General features: G+C 46.2%; 1 protein-coding gene across 1 annotated transcript in view; it reads right to left on the reverse strand.

The window, feature by feature from the left end:
* Positions 1 to 1,082: 1,082 nt before the first annotated feature.
* Positions 1,083 to 18,852, reverse strand: part of LOC106570755 (transmembrane protein 64) — a 28,875-nt gene continuing 11,105 nt past the window's right edge. The window contains exons 2-3 of the mRNA XM_014143242.3: positions 6,510 to 6,665; positions 1,083 to 2,154 (exon numbers count right to left, since the gene is read on the reverse strand). Coding sequence (XP_013998717.1) covers positions 1,966 to 2,154; positions 6,510 to 6,665 — 345 coding nt within the window. The 3' untranslated portion in view covers positions 1,083 to 1,965. The remainder of the gene's footprint in view (positions 2,155 to 6,509; positions 6,666 to 18,852) is intronic.

Consider the following 18,852-nt stretch of genomic DNA (forward strand, 5'->3'; position numbering starts at 1 on the left):
GTTATAACAGGGTTTATCATCAGGTTATAGCAGGTTGTATCATACTAGGCAGGTTATAGCAGGGTTTATCATCAGGTTATAGCAGGGTTTATCATACTAGGCAGGTTATAGCAGGGTTTATCATACTAGGCAGGTTATAGCAGGGTTTATCATCAGGTTATAGCAGGGTTTATCATCAGGTTATAGCAGGGTTTATCATACTAGGCAGGTTATAGCAGGGTTTATCATACTAGGTAGGTTATAGCAGGGTTTATCATACTAGGTAGGTTATAGCAGGGTTTATCATATCATCACCATAGCACCCACCCGTAGCACGCGCTCCAGCAGGTATATCTCACTGATCATCCCCAAAGCCAACACCTCCTTTGGCCACCTTTCCTTCCAGTTCTCTGCTGGCAGTGACTGGAACGAATTGCAAAAATCGCTGAAGTTGGAGACTTACATTTCCCTCACTAACTTTAAACATCAGCTATCTGAGCAGCTAACCGATCACTGCATCTGTAAATAGCCCACCCAATCTACCTACCTCATCCCCATATTGTTTTTATTTACTTTCTGCTCTTTCGCACACCAGTATTTCTACTTGCACATCATCTGCACATCTATCACTCCAGTGTTAATTTGCTAAATTGTAATTACTTTGCTACTATGGCCTATTTATTGCCTTACCTCCTCACGCCCTTTGCACACACTGTATATAGACTTTTTCCTATTGTGTTATTGGACTGTACGTTTGTTTATCCCATTGGTATCTCTGTGTTGTTTGTGTCGCACTGCTTTGCTTCATCTTGGCCAGGTCGCAGTTGTAAATGAGAACTTGTTCTCAACTGGCCTACCTGGTTAAACAAAGGTGAAATAAAAATAAAATACTAGGTAAGTTATAGCAGGGTTTCCCAAACTGTCCTTTTTACAATAAATAAAAAAATCTTCATGCTTAGATTATTTGAATCAGCTGTGTAGTGTTATGGCAATAACCAAGAAGTTGCACCCTGGGGGCCCAGGACTGAGTTTGGGAAACGCTGGCCTATAGTGAAAGAGAAGAACAAGGGAAAAAATGAATAAAAAAAAACTCGTAGTGTGCATTAGCACTAAACCATTTATTTATTTAATCATTGGAAATGAATTCAACATATAGCATAGCCCCTGGTCCCACAGTGTAGAAGAGAAGCCATTGGCCCCTGGTCCCATACTGTAGAAGAGAAGCCATTGGCCACTGGTCCCACACTGTAGAAGAGAAGCCATTGGCCCCTGGTCCCACACTGTAGAAGAGAAGCCATTGGCCCCACACTGTAGAAGAGAAGCCATTGGCCCCTGGTCCCACACTGTAGAAGAGAAGCCATTGGTCTCGGAGATATGAATGGTGAGCTGTGCTGTATAGAGTAGTCAGGTTAACTCTTCCACCACACCGCCAGCCTCGTTGAGATATGAATGGTGAGCTGTGCTGTATAGAGTAGTCAGGTTAACTCTTCCACCACACCGACAGCCTCATTTGGATACGTGTGCATGAAAAGTTCCACCTTCACCTTCTGCTACCATTTCTGTCAAGCCGTCTACACATACAGTTTGACTCGTACCTTCGATAAATCCAACATCTGCACCACACAGAACGAACTGCAACTTCCTCTGCCTCTGCAACGCAATGCAGCAAGGCAAACGCAGCGTTTTAATTGGAAATTAATGTAATTATGGTTTACCAAAAATGCGACGAAGCCGTCGGTGTGTTCGAAGCGTAAGTCCGTGATGACGACACCACCGTACCTGACTACTAAAACACCCGGCACCCCTCAGCTGCACCTACAAGCCCTATAGATCCACACAATCAGCATCCCTATTTGGCAGGTCCTCCTCACTCCAGACTCCTCACCGTGGAAGGCACTCCTATCAGATATCACAACTGCTACACTGGCCAATCCGGTGTTCAGTTCGATCCCAGTCAGGGTTTTGGAGACATTTAAAAAAAAAGAATCAGACCACGTTGATGATCCCGCCCCCGGCCGACGCCCTCTTGCTGCAGTACGTGAAGCCGCTGTGATTGGTGGGAGTGCCGTTCATGTGCGACGTCTTCAGCTCCATCTGACAGGCAGCGATGGCCGCATTCAGCTCCACCTGGGCCCGATGGACAACGTAGAACATCAGGCCTATACTGATGATGATCTGAGAGAGAGAGAGGGGGAAACAGAACCGTGTTTTAGAACCAAGGAATTAATACCACGTAGAACATCAGACCTATACTGGATGATGATCTGAGAGAGAGAGAACTATGGTTTAGAACCACACTGGTTTAGAACCACAGAATAACTGGGCCCGATGGACCACATGGAACATGAGGCCTATACTGATGAAGATCTGAAAGAGATGATGCAAGCTAACTGTCAGAAGATCCTATACTGATGAAGATCTGAGAGAGATGAGGCAAGCTAACTGTCAGAAGATCCTATACTGATGAAGATCTGAGAGAGATGAGGCAAGCTGACTGTCAGAAGATCCTATACTGATGAAGATCTGAGAGAGATGAGGCAAGCTGACTGTCAGAAGATCCTATACTGATGAAGATCTGAGAGAGATGAGGCAAGCTAACTGTCAGAAGATCCTATACTGATGAAGATCTGAGAGAGATGAGGCAAGCTAACTGTCAGAAGATCCTATACTGATGAAGATCTGAGAGAGATGAGGCAAGCTAACTGTCAGAAGATCCTATACTGATGAAGATCTGAGAGAGATGAGGCAAGCTAACTGTCAGAAGATCCTATACTGATGAAGATCTGAGAGAGATGAGGCAAGCTAACTGTCAGAAGATCCTATACTGATGAAGATCTGAGAGAGATGAGGCAAGCTAACTGTCAGAAGATCCTATACTGATGAAGATCTGAGAGAGATGAGGCAAGCTAACTGTCAGAAGGTCCTATACTGATGAAGATCTGAGAGAGATGAGGCAAGCTAACTGTCAGAAGGTCCTATACTGAAAATCTGAGAGAGATGAGGCAAGCTGACTGTCAGAAGATCCTATACTGAAAATCTGAGAGAGATGAGGCAAGCTAACTGTCAGAAGATCCTATACTGATGAAGATCTGAGAGAGATGAGGCAAGCTGACTGTCAGAAGGTCCTATACTGAAAATCTGAGAGAGATGAGGCAAGCTGACTGTCAGAAGATCCTATACTGATGAAGATCTGAGAGAGATGAGGCAAGCTGACTGTCAGAAGATCCTATACTGATGAAGATCTGAGAGAGATGAGGCAAGCTGACTGTCAGAAGATCCTATACTGATGAAGTTCTGAGAGAGATGAGGCAAGCTAACTGTCAGAAGATCCTATACTGATGAAGATCTGAGAGAGATGAGGCAAGCTAACTGTCAGAAGATCCTATACTGATGAAGATCTGAGAGAGATGAGGCAAGCTAACTGTCAGAAGATCCTATACTGATGAAGATCTGAGAGAGATGAGGCAAGCTAACTGTCAGAAGGTCCTATACTGAAAATCTGAGAGAGATGAGGCAAGCTGACTGTCAGAAGATCCTATACTGATGAAGATCAATGAAAGGTTTAATTTCTTCATCCATCCATCCACCATGTCCCGTTTCTGAGACAGTAGCTGCCTATGGGTCTAGTTGCTGATGAACATGTTGTTCTTCATCGAATTGTTCTCTTGAAAAAAAAAAAAGGTGTCTGACCTGAAGAACCAAGAACTGTCATTCTAAACAAAAAGGTATTTGGGTGCAGTGTTGATGGTTTTCAGGACAAAGATTAAGTCTGGTCCTGGACTAAGGGGCACTTTGAATTGAGAATATCTAGTGAGTATACAGTACTCGAGTCCAGGACTAGGTTTAATCTGCGTCAAGGAAAACTGGCCCCTAGGGACAGACCCCTGCTGCTGGCTCAGACTAAAGATAAAGTAGTTACAACGCCGTCAGAAAGTATTCATCCTCCTTGACTTATTCCACATTTTGTTGTGTTACAGCCTGAATTCAAAATGGATTAAAACAGTCCCTCCTGTCATCCATCTACACACAATACCCCATAAAGAAAAAGTTTGACATTTTTGCAAAATGTATAGAAAATGAAATAAAGAAATATCTCATTTACGTAAGTATTCACACCCCTTGAGTCAATACTTGGTAGAAGCACTTTTGGCAGTGATTATAGCTGTGAGTCAATCTGGGTAAGTCTCTACAAGCTTTCCACACCTGGAATGTGCAACGTTTGCCCATTATTCTATTTTTTATCTTCAAGCTCAGTCAAATTGGTTTACTGATCATTGTTAGACAAGCATTTTCAGGTCTTACCATAGATTTTTTTTAAGCAGATTTAAGACAAAACTAACTAGGCCACTCATTCACTGTCTACTTGGTAAGTAACTCCAGTGTAGATTTGATCTTGTGTTTTAGGTTATTGTCCTGCTGTAAGGTGAATTCATCTCCCAGTGTCTGGTGGAAAGCAGACTGAACCAGGTTTTCTAGGATTTTGTCTGTGCTTATCTCCACTCTTTCTTTTCTTATCCTGACAAACTCCCCAGTCCTTAATGATTAGAAGCATACCCATAACATGATGCAGCCACCACTATGCATGAAAATATGGAGAGAGTTACTCAGAAATGTGTTGTATTGGATTTGCACCAAACATAACACTTTGTATTAAGGACAAAAAGTTAGTTGCAAACAGGATGCACGTGTTGGAATATTCTGTACAGGCTTCCTTTCTTTCCGGTCACTTATGTTCGTATTGTGGAGTAACTACAATGTTGATCCATCCTCAGTTTTCTCCTATCACAGCCATTAAACTCTGTAACTGTTTTAAAGTCACCATTGGCCTCATGGTGAAATTCCTGAGCTGTTTCCTCCTCTGGTAATTGAGTTAGGAAGGATGCCTGTATCTTTATAGTGACTGGGTGTATTGATACACCATCCAAAGTGTAATTAATAACTTCCCCATGCTCAAAGGGATATTCAAATGTCTGCTTTTTTTTCAAAATCTGCTGACTCTCTGTTCTGACTCACCTGTAGACAAGGTATCCAACTCTCTGTTCTGACTCACCTGTAGACAAGGTATCCAACTCTCTGTTCTGACTCACCTGTAGACAAGGTATCCAACTCTCTGTTCTGACTCACCTGTAGACAAGGTATCCAACTCTCTGTTCTGACTCACCTGTAGACAAGGTATCCAACTCTCTGTTCTGACTCACCTGTAGACAAGGTATCCAACTCTCTGTTCTGACTCACCTGTAGACAAGGTATCCAACTCTCTGTTCTGACTCACCTGTAGACAAGGTATCCAACTCTCTGTTCTGACTCACCTGTAGACAAGGTATCCAACTCTCTGTTCTGACTCACCTGTAGACAAGGTATCCGCTGACTCTCTGTTCTGACTCACCTGTAGACAAGGTATCCAACTCTCTGTTCTGACTCACCTGTAGACTGTAGACAAGGTATCCGCTGACTCTCTGTTCTGATTCACCTGTAAACAAGGTATCCGCTGACTCTCTGTTCTGACTCACCTGTAGACAAGGTATCCAACTCTCTGTTCTGACTCACCTGTAGACAAGGTATCCAACTCTCTGTTCTGACTCACCTGTAGACAAGGTATCCAACTCTCTGTTCTGACTCACCTGTAGACAAGGTATCCCCTGACTCTCTGTTCTGACTCACCTGTAGACAAGGTATCCCCTGACTCTCTGTTCTGACTCACCTGTAGACAAGGTATCCAACTCTCTGTTCTGACTCACCTGTAGACAAGGTATCCAACTCTCTGTTCTGACTCACCTGTAGACAAGGTATCCAACTCTCTGTTCTGACTCACCTGTAGACAAGGTATCCAACTCTCTGTTCTGACTCACCTGTAGACAAGGTATCCGCTGACTCTCTGTTCTGACTCACCTGTAGACAAGGTATCCAACTCTCTGTTCTGATTCACCTGTAGACAAGGTATCCAACTCTCTGTTCTGACTCACCTGTAGACAAGGTATCCAACTCTCTGTTCTGACTCACCTGTAGACAAGGTATCCAACTCTCTGTTCTGACTCACCTGTAGACAAGGTATCCAACTCTCTGTTCTGACTCACCTGTAGACAAGGTATCCAACTCTCTGTTCTGACTCACCTGTAGACAAGGTATCCAACTCTCTGTTCTGACTCACCTGTAGACAAGGTATCCAACTCTCTGTTCTGACTCACCTGTAGACAAGGTATCCAACTCTCTGTTCTGACTCACCTGTAGACAAGGTATCCAACTCTCTGTTCTGATTCACCTGTAGACAAGGTATCCGCTGACTCTCTGTTCTCACTCACCTGTAGACAAGGTATTCAACTCTCTGTTCTGACTCACCTGTAGACAAGGTATCCGCTGACTCTCTGTTCTGACTCACCTGTAGACAAGGTATCCGCTGACTCTCTGTTCTCACTCACCTGTAGACAAGGTATCCGCTGACTCTCTGTTCTGACTCACCTGTAAACAAGGTATCCAACTCTCTGTTCTGATTCACCTGTAGACAAGGTATCCAACTCTCTGTTCTCACTCACCTGTAGACTGAAGACAAGGTATCCGCTGATGCTCTGTTCTGCGATGACGTCCTCCATGGTGCGCAGCGTCGTGCCCAGGTAGGAGTTTAGGAGCTGTGTGGGCAGCAGGCCGACTGACGACGCCACCAGGTAGTTTGGCAACGACACGTCTGTGATCTGAAAGGAAGAGATATTGAAAGTCACAGTTAGTCTTGTCCCAGAGCGGCCTCTAGGGAAGGAGCCCCACCTCCAGGGAAGGAGCCCCACCTCCAGGGAAGGAGCCCCACCTCCAGGGAAGGAGCCCCACCTCCAGGGAAGGAGCCCCACCTCCAGGGAAGGAGCCCCACCTCCAGGGAAGGAGGGAGGCCTCTAGGGAAGGAGCCCCACCTCCAGGGAAGGAGCCCCACCTCCAGGGAAGGAGCCCCACCTCCAGGGAAGGAGCCCCACCTCCAGGGAAGGAGCCCCACCTCCAGGGAAGGAGCCCCACCTCCAGGGAAGGAGCCCCACCTCCAGGGAAGGAGCCCCACCTCCAGGGAAGGAGCCCCACCTCCAGGGAAGGAGCCCCACCTCCAGGGAAGGAGCCCTACCTCCAGGGAAGGAGCCCCACCTCCAGGGAAGGAGGGAGGCCTCTAGGGAAGGAGCCCCACCTCCAGGGAAGGAGCCCCACCTCCAGGGAAGGAGCCCCACCTCCAGGGAAGGAGCCCCACCTCCAGGGAAGGATCCCCACCTCTAGGGAAGGAGCCCCACCTCCAGGGAAGGAGCCCCACCTCCAGGGAAGGAGCCCCACCTCCAGGGAAGGAGCCCCACCTCCAGGGAAGGAGCCCCACCTCCAGGGAAGGAGCCCCACCTCCAGGGAAGGAGCCCCACCTCCAGGGAAGGAGCCCCACCTCTAGGGAAGGAGCCCCACCTCCAGGGAAGGAGCCCCACCTCCAGGGAAGGAGCCCCACCTCCAGGGAAGGAGCCCCACCTCCAGGGAAGGATCCCCACCTCTAGGGAAGGAGCCCCACCTCCAGGGAAGGAGCCCCACCTCCAGGGAAGGAGCCCCACCTCCAGGGAAGGAGCCCCACCTCCAGGGAAGGAGCCCCACCTCCAGGGAAGGAGCCCCACCTCCAGGGAAGGAGCCCCACCTCCAGGGAAGGAGCCCCACCTCCAGGGAAGGAGCCCCACCTCCAGGGAAGGAGCCCTATTTCCTGTTTCTGTAGCATGAGGCAGCTTCATGTACAATATCATCACCCCCCCCCCCCCCCCCCCGGACAAGATGCTCGTCTGTAGGTGAAACAATCAACAGCGAAATGTAAAAGGTGAAGAAGTTTGCGTTTTCGGTTGTATTTTTCACCTTTAGATAACAGAGGTTGATTGTTTCTCCTACAGACTAGTGAAGCGCTGAATCCTCTATGTTAAGTCTCTTAACTAACCTATTAAAAAAACAAAAAACACATTGAAAGCGTCGGGCTGAAGTTTAGAGTCCCAGCTAGCTCAGACTCTTATCACTACATTACTCAATAGAAACATGTGTTTCAGTCCTCTTGGCCTAGAACGGCCCAGGAATCATAACGTGAGCCTCCAGATATGACCTTGGTACAGACAGAATGCATATATTATGACTAGCCTAGCAGATACTGGTGGTGGGGGGAAGGAAGAGAGAGAGAGACAGACAAAGACAGACAGACAAAAGGAAACAGACAAAGAAAGACAGACAAAGAAAGACAGACAGACAAAGAAAGACAGACAGACAAAGGAAGACAGACAAAGAGAAACGTCTTGTTGTTGCAATGCACAGAAACAAAGTACTTCCACAGGCTATATACACATTCATGCTAGACAGGCCTACGTCTATGCTTCTCCTTGAAAAGGGTTGAACTTGCACCCTGAGGGAGGCGCGCCCACAGCATGGAGTCTATCCTTAAGACAGTGGCTCTTTCATGTTATTCAGATATCAAATCTTCTTGTTATCTTGTGCTAAGCTAAGCTAAAAACGCACTGTGCCATGATATCTACGCTGTGTGGACTTTCCACCCAGGCATCTGTCTGTTCCTACTGCGTCCCAATGGCACAATATTCCTTTATGAAACCGGCGCACTATGTAGGGAAAAGGTTGTGATTTGGGATGCACCCTGTGGGTAGGGTGCGTATAGAGGCTGTGGGTAGGGTGGGTATAGAGACTGTGGGTAGGGTGGGTATAGAGGCTGTGGGTAGGAGAGGGTGCGTATAGAGGCTGTGGGTAGGGTGGGTATAGAGCCTGTGGGTAGGGTAGGGTGGGTATAGAGGCTGTGGGTAGGGTGGGTATAGAGGGTGTGGGTAGGGTGGGTATAGAGGCTGTGGGTAGGGTGCGTATAGAGGCTGTGGGTAGGGTGCGTATAGAGGCTGTGGGTAGGGTGCGTATAGAGGCTGTGGGTAGGGTAGGGTTGGGAGGCTGTGGGTAGGGTAGGGTATAGAGGCTGTGGGTAGGGTAGGGTATAGAGGCTGTGGGTAGGGTGGGTATAGAGGCTGTGGGTAGGGTGGGTATAGAGGCTGTGGGTAGGGTGGGTATAGAGGCTGTGGGTAGGGTGAGTATAGAGTCTGTGGGTAGGGTAGGGTGGGTATAGAGGCTGTGGGTAGGGTGGGTATAGAGGCTGTGGGTAGGGTGGGTATAGAGGCTGTGGGTAGGGTGGGGTGGGTATAGAGGCTGTGGGTAGGGTGGGTATAGAAGCTGCGGGTAGGGTGGGTATAGAGGCTGTGGGTAGGGTGCGTATAGAGGCTGTGGGTAGGGTGCGTATAGAGGCTGTGGGTAGGGTGCGTATAGAGGCTGTGGGTAGGGTGCGTATAGAGGCTGTGGGTAGGGTGGGTATAGAGGCTGTGGGTAGGGTAGGGTATAGAGGCTGTGGGTAGGAAGGGTATAGAGGCTGTGGGTAGGGTGGGTATAGAGGCTGTGGGTAGGGTGGGTATAGAGGCTGTGGGTAGGGTGGGTATAGAGGCTGTAGGTAGGGTGGGTATAGAGGCTGTGGGTAGGGTGGGTATAGAGGCTGTGGGTAGGGTACGTATAGAGGCTGTGGGTAGGGTGGGTATACGGCACCCTTCATCATATGGGCTCTGCATAGGGGCACTGCATAGGGGCACTGCATAGGGGCTCTGCATAGGGGCTCTGCAAAGGTGCTCTGCATAAGGGCTCTGCATAAGGGCTCTGCATAGGGGCTCTGCATAGGGGCACTGCATAGGGGCACTGCATAGGGGCACTGCATAAGGGCTCTGCATAAGGGCTCTGCATAGGGGCTCTGCATAGGGGCACTGCATAGGGGCACTGCATAGGGGCACTGCATAAGGGCACTGCATAAGGGCTCTGGTCAAAAGAAGCATGCTTCACTCTCAATAACATAGCTGGAAATAGTTGATATTTTATCTGTTCTGCTAAACCTGGCAGACTATGGGGTTTTGGGTTACAGATCTAAAAAACGCAGTGCTCTCTAAAGCAGGCTACTTCAGCAGGAAACAAACCAGTCAGGAGACATTAGAAATGGACCTTCCTCTTCTACAGAATGTGCTTACTAAAAAGGGGTGGACGGACTCAACGCGACTCCACAAGGGTCTAATAACCAGTCAACCTGGATGCATCACAGGCCTAGCCGTCCGCGTCCCAAATGACTCCCTATTCCCGCTATAGTTCACTACTTCTGACCACAGCGCTCTAGAAAAAGGTGCCATTGGGTCGCGGTCAAAAATTTAGTGAACGTTGGGATTAATGCAAAAATAATTTTGCTAAAAAAAAAAAAGACGGGTGCCTCGACTAGTAGCCTCATATTCCTGAATAAATAAAACCCCTGTGGCTACTTCAACCAACATTCTGAATACCAATACATTTTGTAGGCTAATGTAGCACGTAGGCTAATGTAGCATGTAGGCTAATGTAGCACGTAGGCTAATGTAGCACGTAGGCTAATGTGGCACGTAGGCTAATGTGGCACGAAGGCTAATGTGGCACGTAGGCTAATGTGGCACGAAGGCTACTGTGGCACGTAGGCTAATGTGGCACGTAGGTTACAACCTGTCTGTTGTAACTACGGATATTGCAGTAGCAGAAGCAGGGTTCAGTCTACACATCACATTGGGGCAAAACAATCCGCCTTTTAACCACACATTAACATTTGTGATGATTTGATAGACAGTAGATCATGATAGACATGATTTCAATCCACCAGAGTAGCTGTTCCACCTCTGGGAAGTTGAAGCATGTAGCCGGTAAGCGGAGTTCGACAGTGGGCGAGTTAGTTTTGGATGGCCCGGGGCCTACTGCTATTTGTCATATCGTAGCCTGATTGTTGCTGAAAAAAACCCAAAAAGAACATTCCTACTTTGACTGCCTGTCTGTCTCCTGCTTCAGCCAACGGTTGCAATGATGAACACATTTTATTAAAATCAGTATTTAGACTGCATGTCCGTCTTGACTGTGTTGGACATGTTGCCTATAAAACCTTTCCTAAATAGACTTCCTGTCTGTGCCGTGATAAATAAAGGTCAGAGCAAAGTTGGATCCACAGCCGTCGTCGGAAAGTATTCAGACCCCTTGACTTTCTCCACATTTTGTTACGTTACAGCCTTATTCTAAAATTGATTAAATCATTTTACACACACACACACACACACACACACACACACACACACACAATCCCATAATGACAAAGCAAAAAACAGGTTTTTAGAAATGTTTGAAAATGTATTAAAAAAACGGAAAAACCTTATTTACATAAGTATTCAGACCTTTTGCTACGAGACTCGAAATTGAGATCAGGTGCATCCTGTTTCCATTGATCATCCTTGAGATGTTTCTACAACTTGATTGGAGTCCACCTGGAATTGTCCGTAGAGCTCCGAGTCAGGATTGTGTCGAGGCACAGAAAAAATGTCTGCAGCATTGAAGGTCCCCAAGAACACAGTGGCCTCCATCATTCTTAAAAATGGAAGAAGTTTGGAACCACCAAAACTCTTCATAGAGCTGGCCGCCCGGCCAAACTGAGCAATCGGGGGAGAAGGGCCTTGGTCAGGGAGGTGATCAAGAACCCGATGGGCAATCTGTCAGAGCTCCAGAGTTCCTCTGTGGAGATGGGAGATCCTTCCAGAAGGACAACCATCTCTGCAGCGCTCCACCAATCAGGCCTTTATAGTAGAGTGGCCAGACAGAAGCCACTCCTCAGTAAAAGGCACATGACATTCTGCCAAAAGGCACCTAAAGGACTCTCAGACCACAAGATTCTACAGTCTGATGAAACCAAGACTGAACTCTTTATAGCGTCATACCCAAGAAGGGTCTGGATATTTACATAAATGTGATTAAAGATTTTTATTTTGAATACGTTTACAAACATTTCTAAAAACCTGTTTTTCCCCTTTGTCATTGTAGGGTATTGTGATGTCATTGTGGGGTAGTGTGATGTCATTGTGGGGTATTGTGATGTCATTGTAGGGTAGTGTGATGTCATTGTGGGGTATTGTGATGTCATTGTAGGGTATTGTGATGTCATTGTAGGGTATTGTGATGTCATTGTGGGGTAGTGTGATGTCATTGTAGGGTATTGTGATGTCATTGTAGGGTATTGTGATGTCATTGTGGGGTAGTGTGATGTCATTGTGGGAGGGTCATTGTGGGGGGTGTCAGGGGTTGTGATGTCGGGGAGTGTGTCAGGGGTATTGTGATGTCATTGTGGGGTAGTGTGATGTCATTGTGGGGTAGTGTGATGTCATTGTGATGTCATTGTGGGGTATTGTGATGTCATTGTAGGGTATTGTGATGTCATTGTGGGGGTGAGTCAGGGGTGTGATGTCATTGTGGGGGGGTCATGTGGGTGTGATGTCATGTGGGTGTGGCGTAGTGTGATGTCATTGTGGGGTATGTGAGGGTGTGATGTCATTGTGGGGTAGTGTGATGTCATTGTAGGGTATTGTGATGTCGGGGAGTGTGCGTGGGGTAGTGTGATGTCATTGTAGGGTATTGTGATGTCATTGTGGGGTAGTGTGATGTCATTGTGGGGTATTGTGATGTCATTGTGGGGTAGTGTGATGTCATTGTGATGTCATTGTGGGGTATTGTGATGTCATTGTAGGGTATTGTGATGTCATTGTGGGAAAGTGTGATGTCATTGTGGGGTAGTGTGATGTCATTGTGGGGTATTGTGATGTCACTGACGCGATTTGGGAGCGTCAGTGTTGTGATTTGGAAGCGTCAGTGTTTTGGCAGAGTGGAGGGTCAAAGGGCAGTCTCGTCTTGGCTCCTGTCCTGGGAGGGACGTTATAACCTTTCGACAGAGAACTTTGCCCAGCGATTCCATGTTGATAATATGTTTTGGTATCTCAGATTGACATGAACAATTAGAAAATCCTTATGAAAGAAGCCATTTTAGGTCCGATCTACAATCTGAAGTACACCACAAGTCCAGTAGGAATCCTGCTAACTCTAAAAGGTGCTGTAAGGATACGTTTTTTTTTAGAAGCACCACCAACCCAGTGAATTGTATTTCAGAATCACTCCATATGAGAGTCTGCTGTAAAGGAATGTAATGATACCAAGATCATTGGGTCTTACAGGAGGCATGGATGGGTCTGAATCGGGCCTAAAATAGCTGCTTTCATTGCGACTTAAAAAAAAAAAAAAATGGTTTGTGATACAGAGGATCTAGAGACAAAAGAAATGCCAAACATCGTTCCTTCCAATGAAGTTACTGTGAGAATTACCAGAAGAATCTGAGATAGATAGCGAAAATATTTCTGGGCTACGTTTGTGAATACAGGCTCTGGCGTCAAGGGTGGGACATTTTAACCATTGGACAGGGAACTTCCAAGTCCAATATCCAAGTCCCTCAGTGTCCATATCCCAAATGGCACCGCATTTCCAACAGCCCACTGCCGTTAACCAGGCAGGGCCCACTGCCGTTAACCAGGCAGGGCCCACAGCCCACTGCCGTTAACCAGGCAGGGCCCACAGCCCACTGCCGTTAACCAGGCAGGGCCCACAGCCCACTGCCGTTAACCAGGCAGGGCCCACTGCCGTTACCAGACAGGCCCACAGCCCACTGCCGTTAACCAGACAGGGCCCACAGCCCACTACTTTTGACCAGTGCCCACAGCCCACTACTTTTGACCAGGGCCCACAGTGAAGCTGTAAAGTATGACCTGCTGACTGGTTTAGGTCAAATGAAAACTACAATCCTATACGACTCACTCACCTCACTATACAATGAATAGGGGGCTATTTGGGACACAAGCTCAGTCAGGAGAAAAGGATGGAACATAATTACTACAGTGAAATACTGGGAGGAGGACACAGTACCTTCAGAAAGTATTCACACCCCCCTGACTGATTCCATGTTGTTGTGTTACAGCCTCAATTCAACACAGGTCCCCCCCCCCCCCCCCCCATCTACACACAAACCCCATTATCACAAAGTGAAAAACATGTTTTTAGAAAAAATTTTGCAAATTGCTAAATGACTGTGTGATATTAGGTTGCTTCTTGTGTAAATATTTTCCGTCTAGGATTTTAATGATTTCATGAACATGAATCTCATTTACGTAAGTATTTACACCCCCGAGTCAATACATGTTAGAATCACCTTTGGAAGCGATTACAGCTGTGAGTTTTTCTGGGTAAGTCTCCGAGAGCTTTGCACACCTGGATAGTACAATATTTGCAAATTATTCTTTTTAAAATTCTTCAAGCTCTGTCAAGTTGGTTGTTGATCATTGCTAGACAGTCATTTTCAAGTGCTGCTATAGATTTTCAAGCCAATTTAAGTCAAAATTGTAACTCGGCCCCTTAGGAACATTCAATGTCGTCTTGGTAAGCAACTCCAGTGTATATTTGGCCTTGTGTTTTAGGTTATTGTCCTGCTGAAAGGTGAATATCTCCCAGTGTCTGGTGGAAAGCAGACTGATCCAGGGTTTCATGTAGGATGTTGCCTGTTCTTAGCTCTATTCTGTTTCTTTTTATCCTAAACAACTCCCTAGTCCTTGCTGATGACAAGCATACCCATAACATGATGCAGCCACCACCATGCTTGAGAATATGAAGAATGGTACTCAGGGATGTGTTGTGTTGGATTTGCCCCAAACATAATGCTTTGTATTCAGGACATGAAGTTTCATTTCTGGATCCATCCTCAGTTTCCTCCCATCACATCCATTAAAAACACGGTTTTAACGTCACCATCGGCCTCGTGGTGAAATCCCTGAGTGGTTTCCCTTTCTCTCCATCAACTGAGTTAGGAAGGACGCCTGTATCTTTGTAGTGACTGGGTGTATTGATACACCATCCAAAGTGTAATTAATAACTTCCCCATGCTCAAAGGCATATTCAAATGTCTACTTCATTTTTTACCCATCTACCAATAGGAGCCCTTCTTTGCGAGGCATTGGAAAACCTCCCTGGTCTTTGTGGTTGAATGTGTGTTTGAAATTCACAGCTCGACTGAGGGACCTTACAGATAATTGTATGTGTGGTGTACAGAGATGAGGTAGTCATTCAACAATCATGTTAAAACACTATCATTGCACACAGGGTGAGTCCATGACACTTATGTGACTAGCAGTTCTGTACTCCTGAACTTATTTAGGCTTCCCATAAAAGGGTTTATATACTTATTGACTCAGGACTTCAGCTTTAAATTTTTTATTAATTTGTAAAACAAAAAAAAAAAATCTAAAAACATCATTCCACTTGTGACACCAAATCTCAATGTAATCCATTTTAAATTCAAGCTGTAACAACAACAAAAATGTGGGGAAAAAAAGTCAAAAGACTGAATACTTCCTGAACTGTATGTTCATGTCTGAACTCAACTGTGGAATAAATAAATGATTATGCAAACAGTAGGGTGGCAGCGGTAACGCTGTAGCAAACTCCTATAAGGCTGTTAGGCTCGGTCAGGTTTCTCTACGTGTGTGGCTTCAGTTCTACAGCAGTAAAATGAATATGGAAAACATTAGTCTAGTTCCCCTTTCAAGAGTGGATGACGCTTGATTTTGTTGAAGATAAACTGTGAACAAACTCTAAAACTTTGATTTTAGAAGTGGCAACTCCAACGTCATTAGCAGCAACTCTGTAACCGTCGTATGCCACCCAGCTTGAAACACAACCTAGTTTCAAGTCTATATTTGTGTGATGCTGTAGGCCTCGCGGACTCCTGAACGGCTAAAGGAAAATGACACTCCTGGGTCTGTAAGGTTAGGGTACTACCCAAACAAAATGCTACCTATTTTATATAACTACAAAATGCTACCTATTTTATATAACTACAAAATGCTACCTATTTTGCATAACTACAAAATACAAAATGCTACCTATTTTGCATAACTACAAAATGCTAAATGCTACCTATTTTGCATAACTACAAAATGCTAAATGCTACCTATTTTGCATAACTACAAAATGCTAAATGCTACCTATTTTGCATAACTACAAAATGCTAAATGCTACCTATTTTATATAACTATAAAATGCTAAATGCTACCTATTTTGCAACTACAGTAGGCTAAGAAAGCCACTCTGACATGCAACAACTCTAGAACCATCTTAAGTCACGCCAACCAGAAAAATGTAAGTTTATAAATAGTTACAGGTTGCAGTTGGACAAATCAAACTGGACAGTAAGCAAGATCATCTGTACGGTCACAGTGAAGGCACTATCCAACCAAAACGCTAACCCTTTCATTAAAAAACAGCCGTAGCCAATCTATCCAAGCCACCATAACAGGCATTAGGGCTCTCTTTCTCCCAGTATCCAGGTACACAGGACATACCAAAAATGATCTACTGAACGAGCAAACGTAGCTACTAGAAGGTATCAGATGAAAGTTAGTAGTTATGATGTCATCTACAGTAGTCAATGTGGTCTGTCCAGAACAGCTGCTGTCCCCTACAGTAGTCAATGTGGTCTGTCCAGAACAGCTGCTGTCACCTACAGTAGTCAATGTGGTCTGTCCAGAACAGCTGCTGTCCCCTACAGTAGTCAATCTGGTCTGTCCAGAACAGCTGCTGTCCCCTACAGTAGTCAATGTGGTCTGTCCAGAACAGCTGCTGTCCCCTACAGTAGTCAATGTGGTCTGTCCAGAACAGCTGCTGTCCCCTACAGTAGTCAATCTGGTCTGTCCAGAACAGCTGCTGTCCCCTACAGTAGTCAATCTGGTCTGTCCAGAACAGCTGCTGTCCCCTACAGTAGTCAATCTGGTCTGTCCAGAACAGCTGCTGTCCCCTACAGTAGTCAATCTGGTCTGTCCAGAACAGCTGCTGTCCCCTACAGTAGTCAATCTTGTCTGTCCAGAACAGCTGCTGTCCCCTACAGTAGTCAATGTGGTCTGTCCAGAACAGCTGCTGTCCCCTACAGTAGTCAATGTGGTCTGTCCAGAACAGCTGCTGTCCCCTACAGTAGTCAATCTGGTCTGTCCAGAACAGCTGCTGTCCCCTACAGTAGTCAATGTGGTCTGTCCAGAACAGCTGCTGTCCCCTACAGTAGTCAATGTGGTCTGTCCAGAACAGCTGCTGTCCCCTACAGTAGTCAATGTGGTCTGTCCAGAACAGCTGCTGTCACCTACAGTAGTCAATCTGGTCTGTCCAGAACAGCTGCTGTCACCTACAGTAGTCAATCTGGTCTGTCCAGAACAGCTGCTGTCACCTACAGTAGTCAATCTGGTCTGTCCAGAACAGCTGCTGTCACCTACAGTAGTCAATCTGGTCTGTCCAGAACAGCTGGTCTGTTACACCTGGGTGGAAGCAGTGTTTTGATACTAAACAATGTGTGCTGTCAAAACAACTCATGTCCACGTTTGTAAGAGACTGACTGCTCAATATGTTCCTTTGTTGTTTTCGACTAAAGCTACGGAGTATATTACTACAACCTGAACCTAATCCGACATCCTGCTGATCTTCATAAAGCAATAGAAGGGTTGACATATGTAGCGTAACCTAGCCTAATTAAAATACATCTTGCCCATTTAAAATGCAATATCATGCTAATGTCTAAGATTGGTAGATGGGGGGGGATTACACTCGATTATCTGGAACATTTGGGAAGCATAGAAAAATCAAACAATTTTTATTTTTTAGGCCTACCGTCTATGCTAACGATATCTGCAGTCATTATGAAAACACGCATATTTAAATATGATTACCAACACAATCAAATCAAGTGTATTTATATAGCCCTTCGTACATCAGCTGATATCTCAAAGTGCTGTACAGAAACCCAGCCTAAAACCCCAAACAGCAAGCAATGCAGGTGTAGAAGCACGGTGGCTAGGAAAAACTCCCTAGAAAGGCCAAAAACCTAGGAAGAAACCTAGAGAGGAACCAGGCTATGAGGGGTGGGGATTCAAGATATTAGGCTACATTTTACTCTGATACAATTTGAAAACCAGTATGGAGTGCGATTGAGATTGCGTCATCTGTGGATCTGTCGGGGCGGTACGTGAATTAGAGTGGGTCTAGGGTTTCCTGGCACGATGATGGTGTTGAAAGCCATGACCAGTCTTTCAAAACACTTCATGGCTACCGACATGAACGTAGAGAAAGCCCATTCTCTTTGGCAATGACAAGGAGTGGCAAGGAGTGGAATGCTAGATAAAGAGACTGGTACTCAGACCTGGGAATTATTATTTGGGGTTACGGGCCACTCTTGAACATCTAAACCTATAAATAAAAGGATCTCAGAAAAGTACATCTGTGTTTAAAGTTTACTTCAGCTTTTTTTTGTACTGTCCAGTTTATACTGTAAACAGCAGCTTGGCCTGCAGTAGGTCCAGTTTGTGTAAACAGCAGCTAGGGCTGCAGTAGGTCCAGTCTGTGTAAACAGCAGCTTGGCCTGCAGTAGGTCCAGTCTGTGTAAACAGCAGCTAGGGCTGCAGTAGGTCCAGTCTGTGTAAACAGCAGCTAGGGCTGCAGTAGGTCCAGTCTGTGTAAACAGCAGCTAGGGCTGCAGTAGGTCCAGTCTGTGTAAACAGCAGCTTGGCCTGCAGTAGGTCCAGTCTGTGTAAACAGCAGCTAGGGCTGCAGTAGGTCCAGTCTGTGTAAACAGCAGCTAGGGCTGCAGTAGGTCCAGTCTGTGTAAACAGCAGCTAGGGCTGCAGTAGGTCCAGTTTGTGTAAACAGCAGCTAGGGCTGCAGTAGGTCCAGTCTGTGTAAACAGCAGCTTGGCCTGCAGTAGGTCCAGTTTGTGTAAACAGCAGCTAGGGCTGCAGTAGGTCCAGTCTGTGTAAACAGCAGCTAGGGCTGCAGTAGGTCCAGTCTGTGTAAACAGCAGCTTGGCCTGCAGTAGGTCCAGTTTGTGTAAACAGCAGCTAGGGCTGCAGTAGGTCCAGTCTGTGTAAACAGCAGCTAGGGCTGCAGTAGGTCCAGTTTGTGTAAACA

This window comes from Salmo salar, chromosome 14, assembly GCF_965601325.2.
Source record: "Salmo salar chromosome 14, fSalSal1, whole genome shotgun sequence".
NCBI lineage: Eukaryota > Metazoa > Chordata > Actinopteri > Salmoniformes > Salmonidae > Salmo > Salmo salar.